At 45.5% G+C, this 18,522-nt stretch overlaps 5 protein-coding genes across 7 annotated transcripts; 3 read left to right on the top strand and 2 right to left on the bottom strand.

Moving 5' to 3' along the window:
- Positions 1–1,260: 1,260 nt before the first annotated feature.
- On the top strand, positions 1,261–6,808 carry LOC128298544 (lysine-specific demethylase 3A). Of its 2 annotated transcripts, none has more exons than XM_053034300.1 (8): positions 1,261–1,520; positions 1,577–1,900; positions 1,966–2,307; positions 2,374–3,058; positions 3,133–3,628; positions 3,700–3,914; positions 3,989–4,119; positions 4,178–6,808. In XM_053034300.1, exons 1-8 carry the CDS (start codon positions 1,503–1,505, stop codon positions 6,692–6,694), a joined length of 4,728 nt encoding a protein of 1,575 aa, XP_052890260.1. In that variant the 5' UTR covers positions 1,261–1,502; the 3' UTR covers positions 6,695–6,808. The 2 variants fall into 2 exon arrangements, with proteins under 2 accessions (XP_052890260.1, XP_052890261.1); XM_053034301.1 differs by having other exon boundaries at positions 1,966–2,313; positions 2,374–3,064.
- On the bottom strand, positions 4,214–8,671 carry LOC128298548 (dolichol kinase). 2 transcript variants are annotated; one of them, XM_053034307.1, is made up of 6 exons: positions 8,546–8,671; positions 7,983–8,475; positions 7,537–7,926; positions 7,197–7,473; positions 6,880–7,120; positions 4,214–4,402 (listed from the first exon to the last, which is right to left on the bottom strand). In XM_053034307.1, the coding sequence occupies exons 1-5, from the start codon at positions 8,566–8,568 to the stop codon at positions 6,897–6,899; spliced, it is 1,407 nt and encodes a 468-aa protein (XP_052890267.1). In that variant the 5' UTR covers positions 8,569–8,671; the 3' UTR covers positions 4,214–4,402; positions 6,880–6,896. The 2 variants fall into 2 exon arrangements, with proteins under 2 accessions (XP_052890267.1, XP_052890266.1); XM_053034306.1 differs by lacking the exon at positions 4,214–4,402 and having other exon boundaries at positions 6,854–7,120.
- Positions 8,672–8,967: 296 nt separating this feature from the next.
- On the top strand, positions 8,968–11,754 carry LOC128309913 (ribosomal RNA processing protein 1 homolog). The gene is made up of 3 exons (XM_053046413.1): positions 8,968–9,440; positions 9,515–9,741; positions 9,805–11,754. Exons 1-3 carry the CDS (start codon positions 9,236–9,238, stop codon positions 11,572–11,574), a joined length of 2,202 nt encoding a protein of 733 aa, XP_052902373.1. The 5' UTR covers positions 8,968–9,235; the 3' UTR covers positions 11,575–11,754.
- Positions 11,755–12,587: 833 nt separating this feature from the next.
- LOC128299725 (gamma-aminobutyric acid receptor-associated protein) lies at positions 12,588–15,307 on the bottom strand. The gene is made up of 2 exons (XM_053035772.1): positions 15,106–15,307; positions 12,588–13,424 (listed from the first exon to the last, which is right to left on the bottom strand). Exons 1-2 carry the CDS (start codon positions 15,193–15,195, stop codon positions 13,143–13,145), a joined length of 372 nt encoding a protein of 123 aa, XP_052891732.1. The 5' UTR covers positions 15,196–15,307; the 3' UTR covers positions 12,588–13,142.
- Positions 15,308–15,704: 397 nt separating this feature from the next.
- LOC128299778 (5'-AMP-activated protein kinase catalytic subunit alpha-2-like) lies at positions 15,705–18,060 on the top strand. Its single transcript, XM_053035852.1, has 2 exons — positions 15,705–16,472; positions 16,551–18,060. The coding sequence occupies exons 1-2, from the start codon at positions 15,996–15,998 to the stop codon at positions 17,772–17,774; spliced, it is 1,701 nt and encodes a 566-aa protein (XP_052891812.1). The 5' UTR covers positions 15,705–15,995; the 3' UTR covers positions 17,775–18,060.
- Positions 18,061–18,522: the final 462 nt, after the last annotated feature.

The following is an 18,522-nucleotide window of genomic DNA, read 5'->3' as shown; positions in this document are numbered from 1 at the left end:
ACGTATTTCTTCAGGTTGCCGATATCATGTGATCAGCGTTTCTGGATTTTGCAGCTAGTTGCCATGGCGACAAGTGCTTCGATGGTACGCGAAAAGGAGTTGGAAAATATGATCTCCCCTGCTTTTTATCTTTTCTCTTCCGACGATGTGTTACAAATTGCCAAATCTTATATTCGTTGGAAAGTACACTGAGCAGTTCCAACGACTTGCGGGAATCGCCGTCACATGTACTCTCTCTTCAGTGTATTAAGTTTATTTAAGAAAAATAAGGCATACTACTATGTTAGTAGCCTTTATGGCCATACTCGTTGGCATACATATCCATAACGCAATCTTTATTTCATATATTGTAATATCCCATGGTACTTGTACTCTGGTGCATGGCCTAGCGATGAGAAGAAGCTAGAGATGGATCGCTTGATCTGATCTGATGCAAGTTAAAACAAACTGTTTTAATACTCCAAACCAATCTCCTGCGCCCTGTCTTCACTGTAACCCGTCATCTCGAACTCTGGCATTGCCGTTCGGAATCATCAGGCAGATGCATTGAAGGTCCTCGATCAGAGTTCAATAGAAATCACTTGATCTAATCTGGTCAAGGTCTTCTACAGGTTGACTTCCTCCAATCACATATTTTCCTATCACTACCATGACTCACATATAGACAAGCTGTTAAGCAGCAGCTATTGTTTATCAGCTGGGGTGCTGGTCACGTCATGAAAATGATACTAGACAGCTCAGTCTGTAAAACCGTTTTAGGTTGTTAATAAGGTTGTGGTTGTTAAGAGTGGATGGCGTTAATGCATCCAATAGAAAGGCCGTGAGCCGGGTTTAAAGGACACCTACAGCAGGCTAAGACCTTGAAGCGGTTTTAGCCCTTGATAAATAAAGTAAGTATCTCCCACTTATTAATTATTACTTTGATATTATTTACAGCTTTTGTACAGCTCAATTTTCCATCTCATGTGAAGAAGAAAACATACATGCCGTTCCTGTGTGCATTTGACCACTTGTTTTTATTTACCAACAAAATTCTCCTTACCTTGCGCATTGGGTAGCGACATTTTGACAGCACCTCAAGATTCGGACAAATGCTTGTTTGTTGGGGTGCTTGTATGTATCTTGAAAAAGCCACCATATATCATGCCATTGATCTCACGTATTCACGTATGCGCTGCATGAAATTCTAATTAAAAACCTCTGCGAACTGTGCACCAATTCTGTGTAAAATGCTTTGCTCAGCAATAGTTTTATTCGGGGTTACGTTGCTTGTACACACGCGCGCCGGTAGGGGCAGTCTGTGAATCATTGCAATGTTGCATCAATCGATTTCTGGTTGTCATTTATCAGAATGATCTGTGCTTACAAACAAAAGTGCAAAGAAAAGTTCCAATGTCGTGCGGCAGCATAATAGATTCTTTTATTCTGTTTTACGCCTAAAAGTACCTACCTGTGCTTCGTTTCATTCAAAAATCAAACGCAACCCTAGGAAACGCAGTACGATGTCGTCCGAAGACCAGGTAAGTTGATGAGCATCGTAGGCCGTGTAGCGTAGCTATTGTAACCAATTCTTTAGCATTACCTACAGAATGATTTTCAACGGCGCTGGGAAATGTTTCAGAACCGAGTAACGCCGGAAAATAGCCGGCAGAGTTTTCCGACCGAGCAGCAGGCAGGCAATTTTGCTACATCGTTTGCAGCACGTGTACCACCAGCGCCGCCACAGTCAACAGCCTATTGCAACAAGACAAATGGCACCGAGCAGAAGAAAACTTTCGAACAGGTCTACAAAGATGTGGTGGAAAAAAGGTTTAACACCCAGGCTAAGAGAGGTCCATCGCGCGTGAAGGTAGAAGTCGAAGCTGTCGTAGAACCGGCTCCATCCACATCTAGGAAACAGGTAAGTTCCTCCAACATTTTCGAGTATAAGTCTGAAACATAGCTAAGATTTTTTTTTTTTTGTAGGAAGAGTACATAACAACCGTGTACAATATTACACCACGCGAACTTCCATCGACGTCTCGGAAAGTCACACCACCCAGCTTGATAAAAATCGTCAACCCGCCAGTTCTCACGGATGCATCAAAACATTCACTTTTGATTCCTCGTGTATCCGCAAGCGCTTCTACTCTTGAGGGAATATCGTACCAAAAGACACATGCTAATGCTTACGCGAAACATTTGCTTGATATTACGAAGAGTAATTTACACAAGATTGAAATGAGTCCATCGGCGACAGAATCGAAAAATACGACTCCACGAACGGTACACGGTCCTGACGAACCAGCAGCCACCAACCGTACACCGGTACATGTGCGCCGAAATTCTTTTTTCTTCCATCACTTGCTAATTATCCCTTTCTTAAATCTCTAGCCATCCATACCCACGGTGAAGACATTATTTACAACGCATAGTGATTTTCATCGGAAACAACAGGAAATCTATCGTCTGCTACAGCTCCATCAAGATCGTAGAACACCGAATCCGTCGGTGAAGACATTTGCCCAGAATGGTGAACCCATCTTGGTGTCCAAACATCGTACAAACGTAATGCTTACTATACTAAAGCCGAATGCAACGTCCCCAGCACCGGCGCATGTGTATAGGGCACCGGATGTTACACCACCACCGGCCCACAGAAACCACCAGGCACATTATAACGCGCAGGAACTTAATGAAGGGCGTCAATTGCTGAACCTGGTACAAGTTGCGGCAAAATCTTCAACCGAACCGCCACCTGCGCATAGAGCAGTAACGGAGCCACCGCCGAAAACCGCGTTAGCCCCAACGCAAAGCAACACGGCAAGTATTATTCCCAAACAGGTACACCACGGGCAAAGCCAAGTTGAAGCACTAAACTTAGACACGAAACACGAAACCAGTACCAGCAACAGTTTAATTGCTGTAAAGGAATCCGCTCCCTTCCCCTATCCGACTGTTTGTAGCAGTGCGCCGTTACCTATGCAGCAAACAGCGGCCCTTCCGATTTCGCACACGAAAGAAAGTCGCAACGCGGACCTGGTGCAAGATGTCGCTGCAAATATGCCATCAGCTATTTGTGAGTGTTTTCACTTTATTCCACACCAAATAACATAATAACATGTATAATAATGCATTCTCTATCGTACACAGGGGAACAAATACAAGCGTACAACCTACAAAAATTACTGCAAGGTATGCAAGCGCGCCAAATGATGGAATCAAACAAGGTTCTGCCCAAGCAAGCCGAAATAGATCAACAGCTGCAGCAGCAACAGCAGCAACACCTTCAGCTGCAACAGCAACAACAACAGCAACAGGAGCCTGCAGTGAAAACAGAAAAGCTTACTGTACCTAGCGTTATCCCAACGCCACCAATGGACTCCACCATGGTAAAGATGGAGTACGAAAAAATGATTTACCAAACCATACAAGTGATGAAACGGAAGAACGCAACGCAGGAACTAGATCCAACCAAGAAGCGTCGTTCCTATCCGAGGAAAAAACGCCCACCGGAAGCGTTCTTGCAGAATGGACCATGCTACAAGGTGGCCTCTCGGTTACCGCGCTGTCGTGAGTGTGGTCGTTCCGCTTCCGCACGCTACAGGAATGCCATTTTCTGTCGCTTTATCGCATTCCGCAAGCTGAAGTAAGTAGTACTGGAGCCAACCCATTACGATTGTATGGTTGTTCATACACTATTTCACATTTCCATGAAAGGTACAACGATCTGGGCCAGCTGGAAGTTTTCGGATTTGCCGATCCATTTCTGGATGCAAAGGATGCGGACACTGGGCTGTGGAGCTCCAATTTACAGAAGGTGCCCGCCGACCTAACGGTGGAAAAGTCAAAATTTTTACTCGGCCAAGTAGGGTATAAATTTTGTGAACTTTTTCATCAAGAAAAGGAAGCATACTTTGAGCATATGGCGGAGGGTGAGTTCCCGGGTAGGAGGCGACATTTCTTAATAGCTCGCTCTCTATAACATGATGTTGTCTGTTTCTTTCAGATAAAACAATTGCTTGGAAGCAGGCGGTATATGGAGTGCGGGAAATGTGCGACGTTTGCCAGACGACACTATTCAACCATCATTGGGTTTGTACCGCGTGCGGTTTCGTTGTGTGCATTGACTGTTACAAGGTAAGCTCTGCTTGTACCTTTCATGCGGGACACACTAACATTGTTCTTTTATTTGCAGTGTCGCAAAAATGGTATAATTACGGTGGAATCAACAACCAAAGATAAGGACCCGAACGGTTGGTTGCTGTGCAGCGCCACGAAAGAACCACACGACCAAACGCTGCTCATGCTGACGCAAATTATTCCCAGCAAGTGTCTGTACAAGCTGGTCCGTCAAATGCACGGTATCTGCGCGTTGCTCGAGATTCCGCTCAACTGCGAGTGTCCGCTAAGCAAGGAGCATCTGTTTAGGAAAATTAAGGATAAGTTTGAATTTATCTATCCGATCACGCCCGATGGTGGGAATGGTGCGGATGTAGAATCATCGTTCGGAGACGTATCGGTTACTATAAAGCATATCGAGCAAATGGGATTCGCTGGCAGCACGGCTAGTAACGATCCGGTCGAGTGTCGGATTGTCTTTGCCCAACAGTACCGGGACGGCAAGGGACAGCAAAAGAACGATGAATGGGATGCACCCGGTATGTCGAAAGCGGATGATGAAACAACCAAGGAAAAACAAAGCTATAGCTTTGATGGGTTCGTTAGAGAAATTCATACCGACGGTGATCATTTCGATGAACGATTGTACAAAATTCCTACCGTTTCTCCACCGGCGCCAGAGGTGAAACAAGAAATTATGCAGGATAAGGAAGAGATTACACAAGAGACAACAGCGGCAACAATCGAGAATGTAATGGCCGTTGATAGGCAAGCGGAAGAAAATGTGTTGCAGCCCGTTGTGCAGAATGAAGCAGACGTCGGCAAGGATTGCATCAGCTGCGCAACTAACGGATCTGAAACGGAAGATAAACCGATTCAACCCTCCGATGGTGTCTCGACAAACGGCGCTAAAGAAGCTAATGAGGGAGAGACCAGTACATTTGAACCACTAGACAATGAATCGGCACCAGCAGTTGGAAATGGTACCGGTGAGGATACAAAAGTAAAACAACCGGTGAGGAAACAGAAACTAAACGAGGCGCTATCAACGGTTCCAGTTCCTTACAGTGAAGACGATCGGTACAAACCGTCTCCTGCGATGGATCAAATTACGTTTGCCATGATCATCAAGCAGATGGTAAAATCAGATAAAACTATCTTCGAACGTTTGCATCCGCACATGGTAAGCAGACCGGACCAGCTGAACGATTTCGCCGAATGTATCAGCATCGAGCGCGAACGTGTGCAACAGTTCGTGCGGGATTTCCTGGACGAATTTATTAACCTCCGTGGGCAACACAGCAATGACGATCTGACGAACGAACGGTTAATTGTGGATTATAATCGTAGCATGAAGGATGGGCTACGCTACCGGAACAAGGCCGAACGTAAAATGAACCTTATCTCCTCGAAAACCCTCTACACGGACGTTGCCCACGAGTGGCTCTGCAATGGGAAGCTGTTACGGTTGCTCAATCCGCTCGATGTGCACAATTATCGCATTTTCCACGAGCAGTGGGAACGTGGCCAGCCGGTGATGGTGTCGGCGGTATCGAGCAAGATGGATATGGACCTGTGGATGCCGGCATCGTTTGGACGCGATTTTGGCGAGGACGTGAACGATCTGATCAACTGTTTTAACGGTAAGATTGTACGCGGACACCAGATGAAGGTGTTTTGGGATGGGTTTGAAGAGATTGGCGAGCGGTTGGTAGACGAGCGCGAACGACCAATGATGCTGAAGCTGAAAGATTGGCCACCGGGCGATGATTTCGCCGAAATGATGCCGACCAGGTTTTACGATCTCATGAAATCACTCCCACTGGCCGAGTATACGCGTCGCGAAGGTCGGCTTAATCTAGCGAGCCGGTTGACCAGCTTTTTCGTGCGGCCCGATCTCGGTCCCAAGATGTATAGTGCGTACGGGTCGGCGTTACATCCCACTAAGGGTACCACCAATTTGCATCTGGACATTTCCGATGCGGTCAATGTGATGGTGTACGTAGGCGTCCCGAAGGACGCACCGAGACGCGGGTACAATGAGAAGATCGTGGAACTGATCGATTCGGAGGACTGCGATTACTTGACGAGGCAGCGTATAAGGGAGCGGAAAGAGTTGCCGGGTGCGCTGTGGCACATCTATCATGCGCAGGATGCGGACAAAATTCGGGCATTGTTGAACAAAATAGAGCTGGAGCGGGGTGGCACAATCAAACCGAACCACGATCCGATACACGACCAGAAGTGGTACCTTGATCGGAACATGCGCAAACGTTTGCAACAGGAGTATCAGGTGGAAGGATACGCGATCGTGCAGTGTTCCGGCGATGCCATATTTATACCGGCCGGGGCACCGCATCAGGTACGCAATCTGCACAACTGCATCAAGGTGGCGGAAGATTTCGTGTCGCCCGAAAACATTGCCCACTGCTTGAAGCTGACCAACGAATTCCGCCATCTCAGCCGGACGCACTCGAACCACGAAGATAAGCTACAGATTAAGAACATTATTTACCACACGGTAAAGGATGCGGTATCGTGCATAACGAATCCACTAATTATGATGACCTGTCCCGAACGTACGGAAGGATAAAAGCACACAGGAAGTCAAAAATTGCGAATATGTCCTAGCAAGAGCAGACGGTATGTAGATGAAACATTTTCAATAATTAAAGCTTATGGAATACAAATAGAAATTATTACAAGATTGAGAACTGAGATGAGTTTGTGTGTGTGTACTTTTATGTTGGTAACAAATGTATTGAAAGAATAATTTACTTGCGGTTATGACAAGCTCAGGAGGAACTAACGAGTATCAGGTAGGTGATCAGCGGAAGCACCAAGTTGTCGATCTGATCCGTTCTCGATTCGACGAGGGCGTTCACTATTACTGCCACGCCGGCATAAGCTGCCCTGCTCACCGTTAAATGTATCACACCGATGTGGTACAGTGCACCAATAGCCAACGCTTGTAGCAGAACTGACGCAACCGTTCCTTCGACAGATTTGTTCGTGGAAGCTGATTGGAGAAAAAAGAAACATTTTTAATTAAACAATCTATTGCTTCGTTAATGTAGATAATAAAAAACAAGTACCATGCCACTTATGTCGTCCCAAATGGTATCCGACCACACTTGCCGCTGTGTCACCAATGCCAATTGAAAGCACACCGGCAGAAAGGGTGAGCATCTGTAGGCCGCCCGAGTTGGTTAAATCACACGGTACCGGGTGCAACCAGAGTGGCAGAGAGCATCCGACTAGCAGGTATAATGGCGTTAAAGCAACCGCACCCGCATCCTTTTCGTCGACGAACAAATTTACCGCCACGTTAAGAACGTTCGCTACCGGAGCTAGTTGTATCAGGCGAGCCATCTGCAAAGGAAACCGATTTTAAAGGGACACAAACGGAACGGGAAGCAAACAGTGCGAAATTACCTCTAGTACAATCAACACGGCAAGAATAAGACCGCTGGCCAGGTACAGCAACCGGCACTGATACCACAGCCCCGGACCGTACACGAGAACGATTAGAAAGTGGAACACCTTACGGGTAGCTGTTGTCGTGCGACGCCCGTAGTTCAAATGCCACACAATAAACGATACGGTTAGCGCCAGTAGTGCCAAGTACATTCCGGTGGTCATCATCGTCTGTTTGTCATTCACGAAGAACAGTACTAAATGTGTAACTGCGGGCAGTTTACCGATGGGGCATAAGGCTACCAGACTGCTTGTGATGCCTAGAGCGATCCAGAATGGAACTGTTTTGCGAAGCCACGTAAAAGAGTACGTTGCGCATACGAGCAGCAGTATTCCCAGCAAACCGATCTAAAACAAGCGAGTTGGAAGTAGTTAAGGTTTGAGATCACGATGCGGTAACTCACCTGAAGTATAGCATAGATCAGCTGCAGTTCTGTGTACGATGCATCCGTACGTAATATAACTGGAGGTAACTGCAGGAAGGTGCAGAAAGCAAAAGCAATCAACCCTTGCGCTACTATGAACGCTTCCCCATAGCTGAAGCTCTTTGGTATCGTTTTAAGCAGAGTAAAATAAAGCTTATCATATAGAACAACGGGAAGCAATCCACTAACACTGGCGAATACAACATTTTCTTTCAGGCACACTGTAAACAGGCCCCAGTTGAAGGCAGCAACGAGAAGCGTTAGCAGAATGGCTTGTCCACGGTTCCAGCGGGATTCCAGGCTGCCGCGGATGACTAGTGACTGCAACAACAGTCCAAAGGTTACGAGTACCGTGCGCTTGTAATCTCGTGGCAAGTGTTGTTGATGATCCTGCTGATAAGGGCGCCAAAGAGTTGCTGCATAGCAAACAGGCAACAGGCAGCATAGCCACCATCCAGGACTAGCACCGGGTCTATGCAAGTGAAAAGAAAAGAACACCATGTAAACGGGACAGTTTGAGAGGAAAGAAATTCTTTGCTTACCGAGTCTTGTAGAAGTTATTCATTTTTTCTTCAAAGAACACGAGCCCGTTGTATGAGAAACACTTGGTGCATGGTTCAAAACAATGTGCAAACACTCGCAACTGCCGATTGCACCGTTTCCAAGTAACAATTTGATCGTGATATCGAACAGTGGTAGGTGTAGTATGTGAAACCCAAGGTGAATAAGAGTGACACATTTTTAACTTCTTGTAGGTTAGATATATTGCAAATACCTGACAACAATTGTATCATTATATGTAATATCTAATCGTATTGTAGTGTTCAGAATTGGTTTTGTTTTGCGACTGAAATTATAAACAAAGAATCACGTTATTTTACGTCACATTTACGCCTTGGGAATTGGTTAAATTTTTGTACCAGAAATGTCATCACGTTATCATTGCCCGTGTCCAAATGTGGTGGACCACAGTGAACCGTGAAGCCTGGAAAACTTTGGTGCTGAGAAAAGCGCATGAAATCCACATTTTAAAAGGTACTCAAACTGTTACTCTGTTAATATACTTCCACGAGCTCCCTTAGAACGTGTTGCGCTAGAAGCTCGGGTTCGCTTTGGTCGGTGCGTACCGTTAAAGTTCTCCGTGCCGTAAAGTTGTTGGATGCACGCACGTGCTCACGCGTCAACAACAGCTCTTTCTCGTGTACGCACGGCATACCGGATCGAAGGGAAGCATGGTAGTCAAGGAGGACAGTATCGTCACGGAAAGGACCACTTCAAAATACAAGATGAATGATACCAGTTCTGCGGATAAATCGACCATCATAGCACAGGAAATTAAATTTGCTCGGGCATTGGCCGGAAACAATCCTACATTGCGCCGGAGGGTGTTGAAAAATCTTAAGACATGGCTTTCCACGCGCAGCCAAAGCACGTTCGGTAAGGATAATTTCAGAGTGGCATAATCGTGTACGTGTGTGTATGGTACATTCTGACACCTTGTCTGTTTTCAGTTTTCAGCGATGTGGACTTTTTACGTCTTTGGAAAGGTTTGTTCTACTGTATGTGGATGTCGGACAAGCCGCTGGTGCAGGAAGAGCTTGCCGAATCGCTCGGTTCGCTTGTCCGCTGCTTTGATCACGATGTCCCGGTAGCGATGCAATTCTTCAAGGCTTTCCTCACTACGATGGGCAACGAATGGTTCGGTATCGATCGCTGGCGGATGGATAAATTCATGATGGTATGTTGAGGAAGCTGTGTCCATTTCCCGTTGCTCATTTATCCCTCTCCGTCCCGTTTGTAGCTAGTCCGTCGGTTAACACGTCAAGCATTGTTTGCACTGCACGAAAGCGGCTGGCAGAAGGACCACGTTGAGTTGTTTAAAGAAACTATAAACACGACCATACTGAATCGGGATGTGGTCTCGTTCGGTTTGATGCACCATTTCAACGACCTGTTCCTGAATGAGTTGGCAAAGGTGACAGATGGGAATATATCGAAGGAAACGGTAAAGCAGATAATGGAAGTCTTCGTACAAGCGTTACTAAGAACGGACGATGGAACGGTCAGTGCTTCGATCAAGAAAAACATCTTCCACGCACTAATGCAGCAGTCCGATCTGGGTCAGGATTATGAGGAAAAGTTTGAGATGTGGAAAAGCAGAAACTTCGTCACGGGAAACATCGACAATGTAGAGTTTGTCACCGAGGAGGACGAAGATGATGAGGAGGAGAAGCAGGAGAACGCGGAAGACGGGCAGGAAAATGAACAGCGCGAAGAAACGGCCGAAATACAGGCAGAAGAAGAAGAAGAGGGGGAGGAGGTTGAAGAGCTAGAGGAAACAAACGACGATGGTGGCGAGAGTACGGAAAGGGTGTTTGATCCACGGGCCGGTCGCGTTAGCGTCGACATACCTCAGATTGAGTTTGACCCGCAGGATTTTATCGAATTGTTCGAAACGTACCGCTACAAATCGTTCGTCAATTCCAAGGGCAAGAAGCGAGCGATTCAGCTGGTGAAACAGTTTACCAAGTTTGCCGCTGGTGTGTACCCGATCGGTGTGAAGCGCGTGCCAAGCATCAACCCGAAAGATTTTGCCGTAAACATCGATGAGAAGGTGGAAGAATTGGAAACTTTTCGCACAGAGCTGCTTGGTGACCAACGGAAAAGTGTGACGAACTTTAAGAAGGAGCGAAAGATGAAGATAAAGTTAGAACGCCGGCAAAAGGAGGCTTTAAAGCAGGCAAAACGTGCGAAATCGGGGGAAAATAATGAGACAGTTGATGGCAATGATGCCAACGAATCGAACGTCGACACAGTTGCACCCACCGAATCGGAAGAAACAACTGGAAAGATCAAAAGGAAACGAATTCGGCAGCGCAAAATGGATCCAGCTGCGCTACGGAAACAGGCGAAACTTGATATGTTGGAGCGCAAGAAGGCAGAAAAGTTGAAGCTGCTGAAAGAACGTTTGAAAAAGAAAACTAAGATGGCACAGTTTGGTGAATCGGATGATGTCCCCGAACTGGTACCAATTGTGGAAGAAACCACATCGTCGCCGGTTACCGTAAAAGAGAAGAAGCCGGTTAACGAAGATAAAACATCCAAAAAGAGTAAAGAGAAAGCCTCTACGATTAACAAAAAGCAGCAGGAAAGCAAAAACCCTACCCCGAACAACAGTACCCCACCGTTCCAGACGAAGGACGAATGGTCAGAACCGTTGAAAGAAGGTGAGGAAGAATATTTCATTCCCTCGCGAAAGATGAAACAGGCCGCAAAGGGGGAAAAAACAGCGACGCCCGTTGCAAGCAAAACGAACCTCAAAAGGACATCAACCAATGGGGTTGATGTGGATGGTGTGGATGATGAGCCGATAACGCCGGCCAGAAAGCGGGTTAAGATTGCGCTGAGCAAAAATGTCGCCCAAGATCTGGTGGAACACATCAAGCAGGTGAAAAGTTCGCCTCAGCTACCGTTCGATTCCAGCAAAAAGCCCTCCAAAAGTCTACTGAAGCCTAACCTAATACCCAGCCCGATAAATCCGTTCTACAAGAAAAAGATTGGATTGCAGTAACGTCGTTTACGGTTTGATTAGACTCTTATTGTTAATATCCCGAACTATCAACGGATAGCACAACCTTGTACCATCTTGATGCCACACAGAGACGCAGCGCAGCGGGGCAGTGTGCGTTTTAAGTGCAGTAATTGCAAATGTACCGATGTAATAATAATCCTGTCCGAATAAAGTCCGAACGGTGAAAATGTTTCTTTTAAATGTTTTAAATTGTTTCTCACAGATCTTCTGCTTGGTTCGCTTACAGTTAAGCAGGTTCTGTTAAACTATGGGCAGGTCACCAATCCGTTTCAAAGAATGCATCAACTCTTGGACAGGTTTAGTTCCACTTGATCCAGCCAACGAGCTCCCTGTGTCGAACGATCCATCTTGCCATCTCATATAATTTTGCGGTTGATTCTTGTGCTTCACATGGCCTACTCACTAATATTGCAGAAATAGTCCACTTGGCAATAGTGAGAATGTTCACCCATATCCCCAAGTAGGCCATGAAGGACTACTGGACGTATGCAGAATTTCGTGTTTCATTGAAGTTTTGGACCACGATTCCCCATAACAATGCAACTCTGGTTTCCGTTGTTTAAGTTACTGTCCAAAACTACGATCGTACAAAGTAAGCGGAAATCCGCTAATACCTCGAGATCGTACTTTGTTCTCGCCTCATGTTTGGGTGTCTAGATGCCCCAGATGTCGAAACATGACACTTCCTAGGGATGCGTTGAATAGCAAACAGGAGATTCCATTCCCTAGCATCAGTCTTTGGTGAGATTCAAACAGTTCCGAAGGAATCTGTAGAACGTAAGTTAGTTAACAGTAAAGAATTCGGGACAGGATCTTCTAGACAGCGGTTAGGACAGACTCGGAAATTGACACAGTCCAGTCTGTCATTTTTTTCAGCTTCGATTCCTTCTGTAATATCTCCATTTCCCCGATCCTTACAATCAGCCGATGTGTGACAACGGCCAACTCGCCGGACCCACAGTGAAAAACCCCCGAAACGCATTGTGGATGGATCAGTTTTTGTAAGAGCTTTTTTTGTTTTATTTTTTTCAATTAAACCTACTTATACGCTTTTTTTCCTTATTTTTGCATTAAATAAAATACGTAATTGAATACGGTCTAGTTTATATAACTATACCCCATTACAAATGAACCACAGAACAAGGAAGAAACGAATGCGATGTTATAGGGAGAGAAGGGGGGTTTAGAGGGAAATTTTCAATTGGTTCCCTTTAATTCGTAACAAACATCAGGTGAAAAAGACACGTAGAGTAATGCTCAGTCTCGTGCGAATACTTCTGTCCGGTATGGAAAGTATTCGCTCGATCTTGAACATCATGTATAAGGATATCAGGAGACAGAACAGGATCGGTTAGAACAAACGTACAGCGCTCTAGCTTAATACAAGAGAGAATGGCTTTTTCACATTTTTTTGTTGCATTTTTATCACCACAAGTATTTCAGTATGTGTGTACGTGTGTGTATGTTTGTTTTCATCTTCCTTTGAATGAATAAACTTGTTGTATCATTATAACACACCATAAACATATGTATGCTGCTGCTGCTGCTTAGTTGCTGTCGTTGTTGGTACTGCCGTATACGTTTTCGTCCGAGTAAGCAATGTAGAGGAAATAGTCTTCCTCGTGATGCTCATGATACAGCGATCCCATAGTGGCCGACGTCGGCGGAATGACGTTGTTTACAAAGAAGAATAGCGCATCTTCCGGGCGCAGATGGATTCTTTTGCGGATCAGGAAGTAAAACTGGCCTACGGTCAGATCGGATGGGACTAGATACTTCTTCTTATCCAGATCATCGATGCGAGCCTTCGGTGCCTTCTCCACAATGACCTTTATCGGGGGGAAAAGGGAGATAATACAATAGAAGAGACGTATTTTAATTCACAAAAGTTTGCTTTGTGTACGCACCTAAACCCCGCTATCAAGCTTAATCGGCAGGTGATTCTTGCTTTATCTTTAAGCCATCTGGCCAATACATACGAAGCTTATCAATCATGCCATGCAACACTGTGCGAACTGTGACCTGATTTCCTACTTCATTTGTAGCACTTTTGTTTACTTTAAATTGAAAAATGCTAGCTGTTCGTTTTCAAACAACAATCTCTCGGCAGTATTTTCTACATATCAATATGTGTAATACAATTGTATGTCGTACCCAAGGTGACATTGTTTTAATGCGAAATGTTTTAATTTACACCCTATAATGTAGGGAAAATTCGTGTAATAAAGAAAACTATACAGAATGGCAATATTGGGTGACCTTTTAACCAATTGTTGGCTATTAAAAGTTGGACCAATTGTTGAATATTATAATAAGATAACGTAGTACAGCCACCCAAAAGTAAATTTACTTGATTTGTATCGTTTCCAGCTTATTAGGGATTTTTTTTCTGAAAATCCTCAAAAAAGAATTCCAAAGCGTAATAACTTCCTGTAGTTGAATATGATCAAGTGTTTTTTACACGCCAAACACAGCTGATCCAAACAACCCGAAGGAAGGGGGGGTGTATGTTATTTTCTTTCACTTTGTTGTTGCCAGCACAATGTCGGTGTATTGGTGTTTGATGATGTTCAATGGCATGACCATGCGCACAAAGCGAGAAAAAGCTGCTCACGTACGCACACTAGCACATTCGATCCTCATGTAGTGGTAGGCCGTCCATGACAATAAACCTGGTTCTGGCAGTGTTTCTTGTCCAATTGTTTTCGAACCGAACTGTGTTCGATTCGCGTTTAGCACGGATGATTCATTCTGCGTATTTGCTCCTTGTCCGATAAGCGCAAAAGAAAGGCTTATTTCGGAGTTTAAAATATATGTCACAATCTCCACTTTCTACGCTTCTCTGCGTACGATCCTTTTGAAGGTACGCGAGACGCGGTAGCAAATTTCTATGGTCAAAACAGCAACCAATGGCAACTTCCACCACCCGCTCGTTCGCAATGCGTGTATGTGTGTGCCAACTTGTTGGTGTAGCGAAAAAAAAGCTACTGCGAAGTAGATACGTACGCGATCTGATCGTGTCATGGTTGGCTTGTGTGGCAAACGAAAAAAGAATCAACAAAGGAACCATTGCTCCTCCTGAGCGAGCGTTTCCATGACGCAATAACCTTGGAATATGAGGAAAAATCGAACCTACACACCATCTACAGATCTCAAAAATCTCTACATCTATTCGAGGAATGCTCTTCCGCGTAGAGCCTCATTTAGACAGAACCTTCTGGTTGTCCTATTTTTCTCCCTTCCAGCCAGTGAAAATGTTCTCCATACACAAATATTGCATCTTGTTGCACCACAAAATCTGACTCATTGCTAATTTACGACGGTCATTCTGTGTCAATGTTGCCATATTTTCCATTACAAAAGCAGGTGGGGGGTGTAGTATAGTAGCTGGTTGGCTGCTTTTCAACACTTGTGATACCAAACAAACAACCTCGATTCCTCTGGCTAGAGTAGAATTAAAAAAAAAAGCACACACAGGAAAACCCATTCCACACGCACGCGAATACTTACAGGCACACGGTCCGGATATTTACGACGGATTTTATCGCCTTCAGCCTTTCGTTTCTCGAACGGATGCTCTTCCTTGTACTGGAACTTCATTTTTGCAATCAAAATGCGTAGAATGGTGCCTTGTCTAATGGATTTACTGGTGGTTTTGTACGGAAATTCGTGCACACACTTCTGTTCTTCACAATTGGTCTCTAAACAATGATGGCCGTCGTTCGAAAATCGACTCGAGAGAAATAAACTGCGAGAGAAAAACTGTGCACACTGTTCGCGTGCCACTACTCACAGTGGGACAAATTATGTTTGACAGTTCCAATTCAAATGACCAATACAAATTTCGCGATCGATTAGTTTATGTGATAAAAAATCCTATTGTATGTGTTTTTTAAGCATTATAAAAGAATTCTAAAAATTATAACATTGACAAGATGACAACATTTATTACAATTTTACACCAATATTTATTAGAAAATGTGTCAAAAGAAAAAACCTGCCTGTTGGATAATTTCAGTACGCGCTCCCACTGTGAGACGGAAGGCACTTCAAGAACGTGAAATACTGTCATCAGTGGAGTGGAAATATTTGTTTTGGTTTTACAAATCCATAATTTCTTTACCAAAACCCCGAGCTCCATCGAATTACTCTCTCAATATGTAGAACAAAATCTGCTACCAATAGTCGCATAAAGTGAGGTGTGGTGTTGAGGTAACTAAAATAATTACTACTACGAAACAGATCGAGATCGCCCCGAGGTTGCGTTGTACTTGAGGAGCTAGGAAAAAAACAGCGTAGAAAAAGTTGAAGGACACTTTTTGTGCTGCGAGACGCAAGTGATTGCTACGGTCGAGGCGTAGAAAAGCGTGTTCCCGTATAGATCACTGCTGGTGGACAGGATGGCCGATAAAGGTTCACAGCCGGGCACGACGGTTCAGCCGTTGGTAAAGATTGGGCACTACAGCCTGGGCGCCACCCTTGGCACGGGATCGTTCGGTAAGGTCAAAATTGGCGAACACCAGGTGACGAAGCATAAGGTCGCGGTCAAGATTCTGAATCGACAGAAAATCAAAAGCCTCGATGTGGTGGGCAAGATCCGGCGGGAGATACAGAACTTGAAGCTGTTCCGCCATCCACACATCATCAAGCTGTACCAGGTCATCTCGACGCCGACCGATATTTTCATGATTATGGAGTACGTTAGCGGTGGCGAGCTATTTGATTACATCGTCAAGAACGGCAAGCTGCAGGAATCGGAAGCGCGGAGGTTCTTCCAGCAAATTATATCCGGTGTCGATTACTGCCACCGGCACATGATTGTGCATCGGGATTTGAAACCGGAAAACTTGCTGCTCGATCACAATCGTCACGTGAAGGTAGGTGTAGCGCAAACACCCCCACATTATGGGAAAGCCGTTCCAAAATAGTATTTTCTAAACTTCGTTGCGTTTCAGATTGCGGATTTCGGTTTGTCCAACATGATGCTGGATGGGGAGTTTTTGCGCACGTCTTGCGGTTCACCGAACTATGCCGCACCAGAGGTCATATCCGGGAAGTTGTATGCAGGCCCCGAGGTCGACATATGGTCGTGTGGTGTCATACTGTACGCATTGCTCTGTGGCACCCTACCGTTCGACGACGAGCACGTTCCGACGCTGTTCCGTAAGATCAAATCGGGCGTATTTCCCATTCCAGAGTATCTGAACAAGCAGGTGGTCAGCTTGCTATGTCAAATGCTGCAGGTCGATCCGCTGAAGCGGGCCACGGTGGAGGAGATAAAGAAGCACGAATGGTTCCAGAAGGAATTACCGGCCTACCTGTTTCCGTCGCCCGTCGAACAGGACAGCAGTGTCGTGGACACGAACGCCATTCGCGAGGTGTGCGATAAGTTTGGCGTAAAGGAGCACGAGGTGCATAATGCACTGCTGAGCGGTGATCCGCACGATCAGCTTGCGATCGCGTACCATCTTATCATCGATAACAAGCGTATCGCGGATGAGGCGGCCAAAGCGGAGCTGAAAGAGTTCTACGTTGCTGGAAGCCCGCCGCCACCGGGAGCGGACAGTAAGTTCGGTATCCCGCAAGGACCAGCATCCCTTGGTGGATCGGCTCAAGGAACACCAAACGAACCGTTCAAATCGCCATCAATTCACCCGGAACGTATCGCACCGCTTCGGGAGCGTCCGGTAACGACGGCCGCCCAGAACGTACCGTCACCCGCACTAAGCAACATGTCTCCATCGGCGGTAATGCCAATCGACAAGCACCGCGGTACACCGGTCAAGCGTGCCAAGTGGCATCTTGGCATTCGATCACAATCGAAACCGAACGACATCATGCTAGAGGTGTACCGTGCCATGAAGGCGCTCGATTTCGAGTGGAAAATCATCAACCCGTACCATGTGCGCGTACGCAAATATAATGTGCGCAATGACAAGCACGTGAAGATGTCGCTCCAGCTGTATCAGGTCGATCCGAAGAACTATCTGCTCGATTTCAAGTCGCTCACGAACGACGAGGTGGAGCAGGGCGATGATGTGATCATGGAAAGTTTGACGCCACCGCCACCGGTCGGTTTCGGTGGGATGGGTATCCCGAACCTGCAGCAGCCGAGCGGTCACCATACGATGGAATTCTTCGAGATGTGCGGTGCCCTGATAGCGCAGCTGGCACGCTAATCGGTTGGAAGGCGGTTGGGGCAGACACGGTTAATGTAACCCATATTTTATTAGATGATTTAACGCTGTAGATGAAAGCCAAATAACAAAACTGACCGGAGGGAACTGTGTGAGTTGCCGTAGGAAAAGATGATAATATATAGAGAAAAAACACGCCTTAAAGTACGTGCTCGTTAGTTTGCGGTATTATTACGTTGGACGCTACATTTCGAAAATGTTGATTCTTTCATAAACTTTACAATAAAGGCTAGGCTTGGGTTTTTGCTTTTACAAAGCAAAATCTTACAACAAAAAACCCCGGTGTCGCGCATGCCGAATTGGTCTGGATTTTTCCGTAATTCGATCACAATTAACATCACTGGTATAGAGCTTTAAAGTTTAAGCAAGTAAAGATCACCTTAATGGTGACCTGTCGCTCTATTAAACTGATACCGTTTCTAGACAGGTATGATACAAATCTTAGATCATATCAGCGAGTAACAACTTATGATCCAATCACAAATTTAACAATTTCGGATGCTCTTACACCAAATCAAAATTCCAAAACAATTGTACCGTTTTTCAAGGAGCCAGGCGAGCTCCGAAAGAAATACACACTTCATCTTCCAACGTACGGTTCCGATATATTGGAAACGTCTTTTTTCTGCCGTAGCTGATTCTTCTTCGAAGGTGGCCATAACTTTCCAACGTCCTCGTGACATGATACCGGCAGAAAGTCGCAATATTCATTGAAGAAAACTGAAACAAA

This window comes from Anopheles moucheti, chromosome 2 (genome assembly GCF_943734755.1).
Source record: "Anopheles moucheti chromosome 2, idAnoMoucSN_F20_07, whole genome shotgun sequence".
NCBI classification, from domain to species: domain Eukaryota; kingdom Metazoa; phylum Arthropoda; class Insecta; order Diptera; family Culicidae; genus Anopheles; species Anopheles moucheti.
Note: the sequence above shows the minus strand (reverse complement) of the source record. Positions and strands in the feature narration are given on the sequence as shown.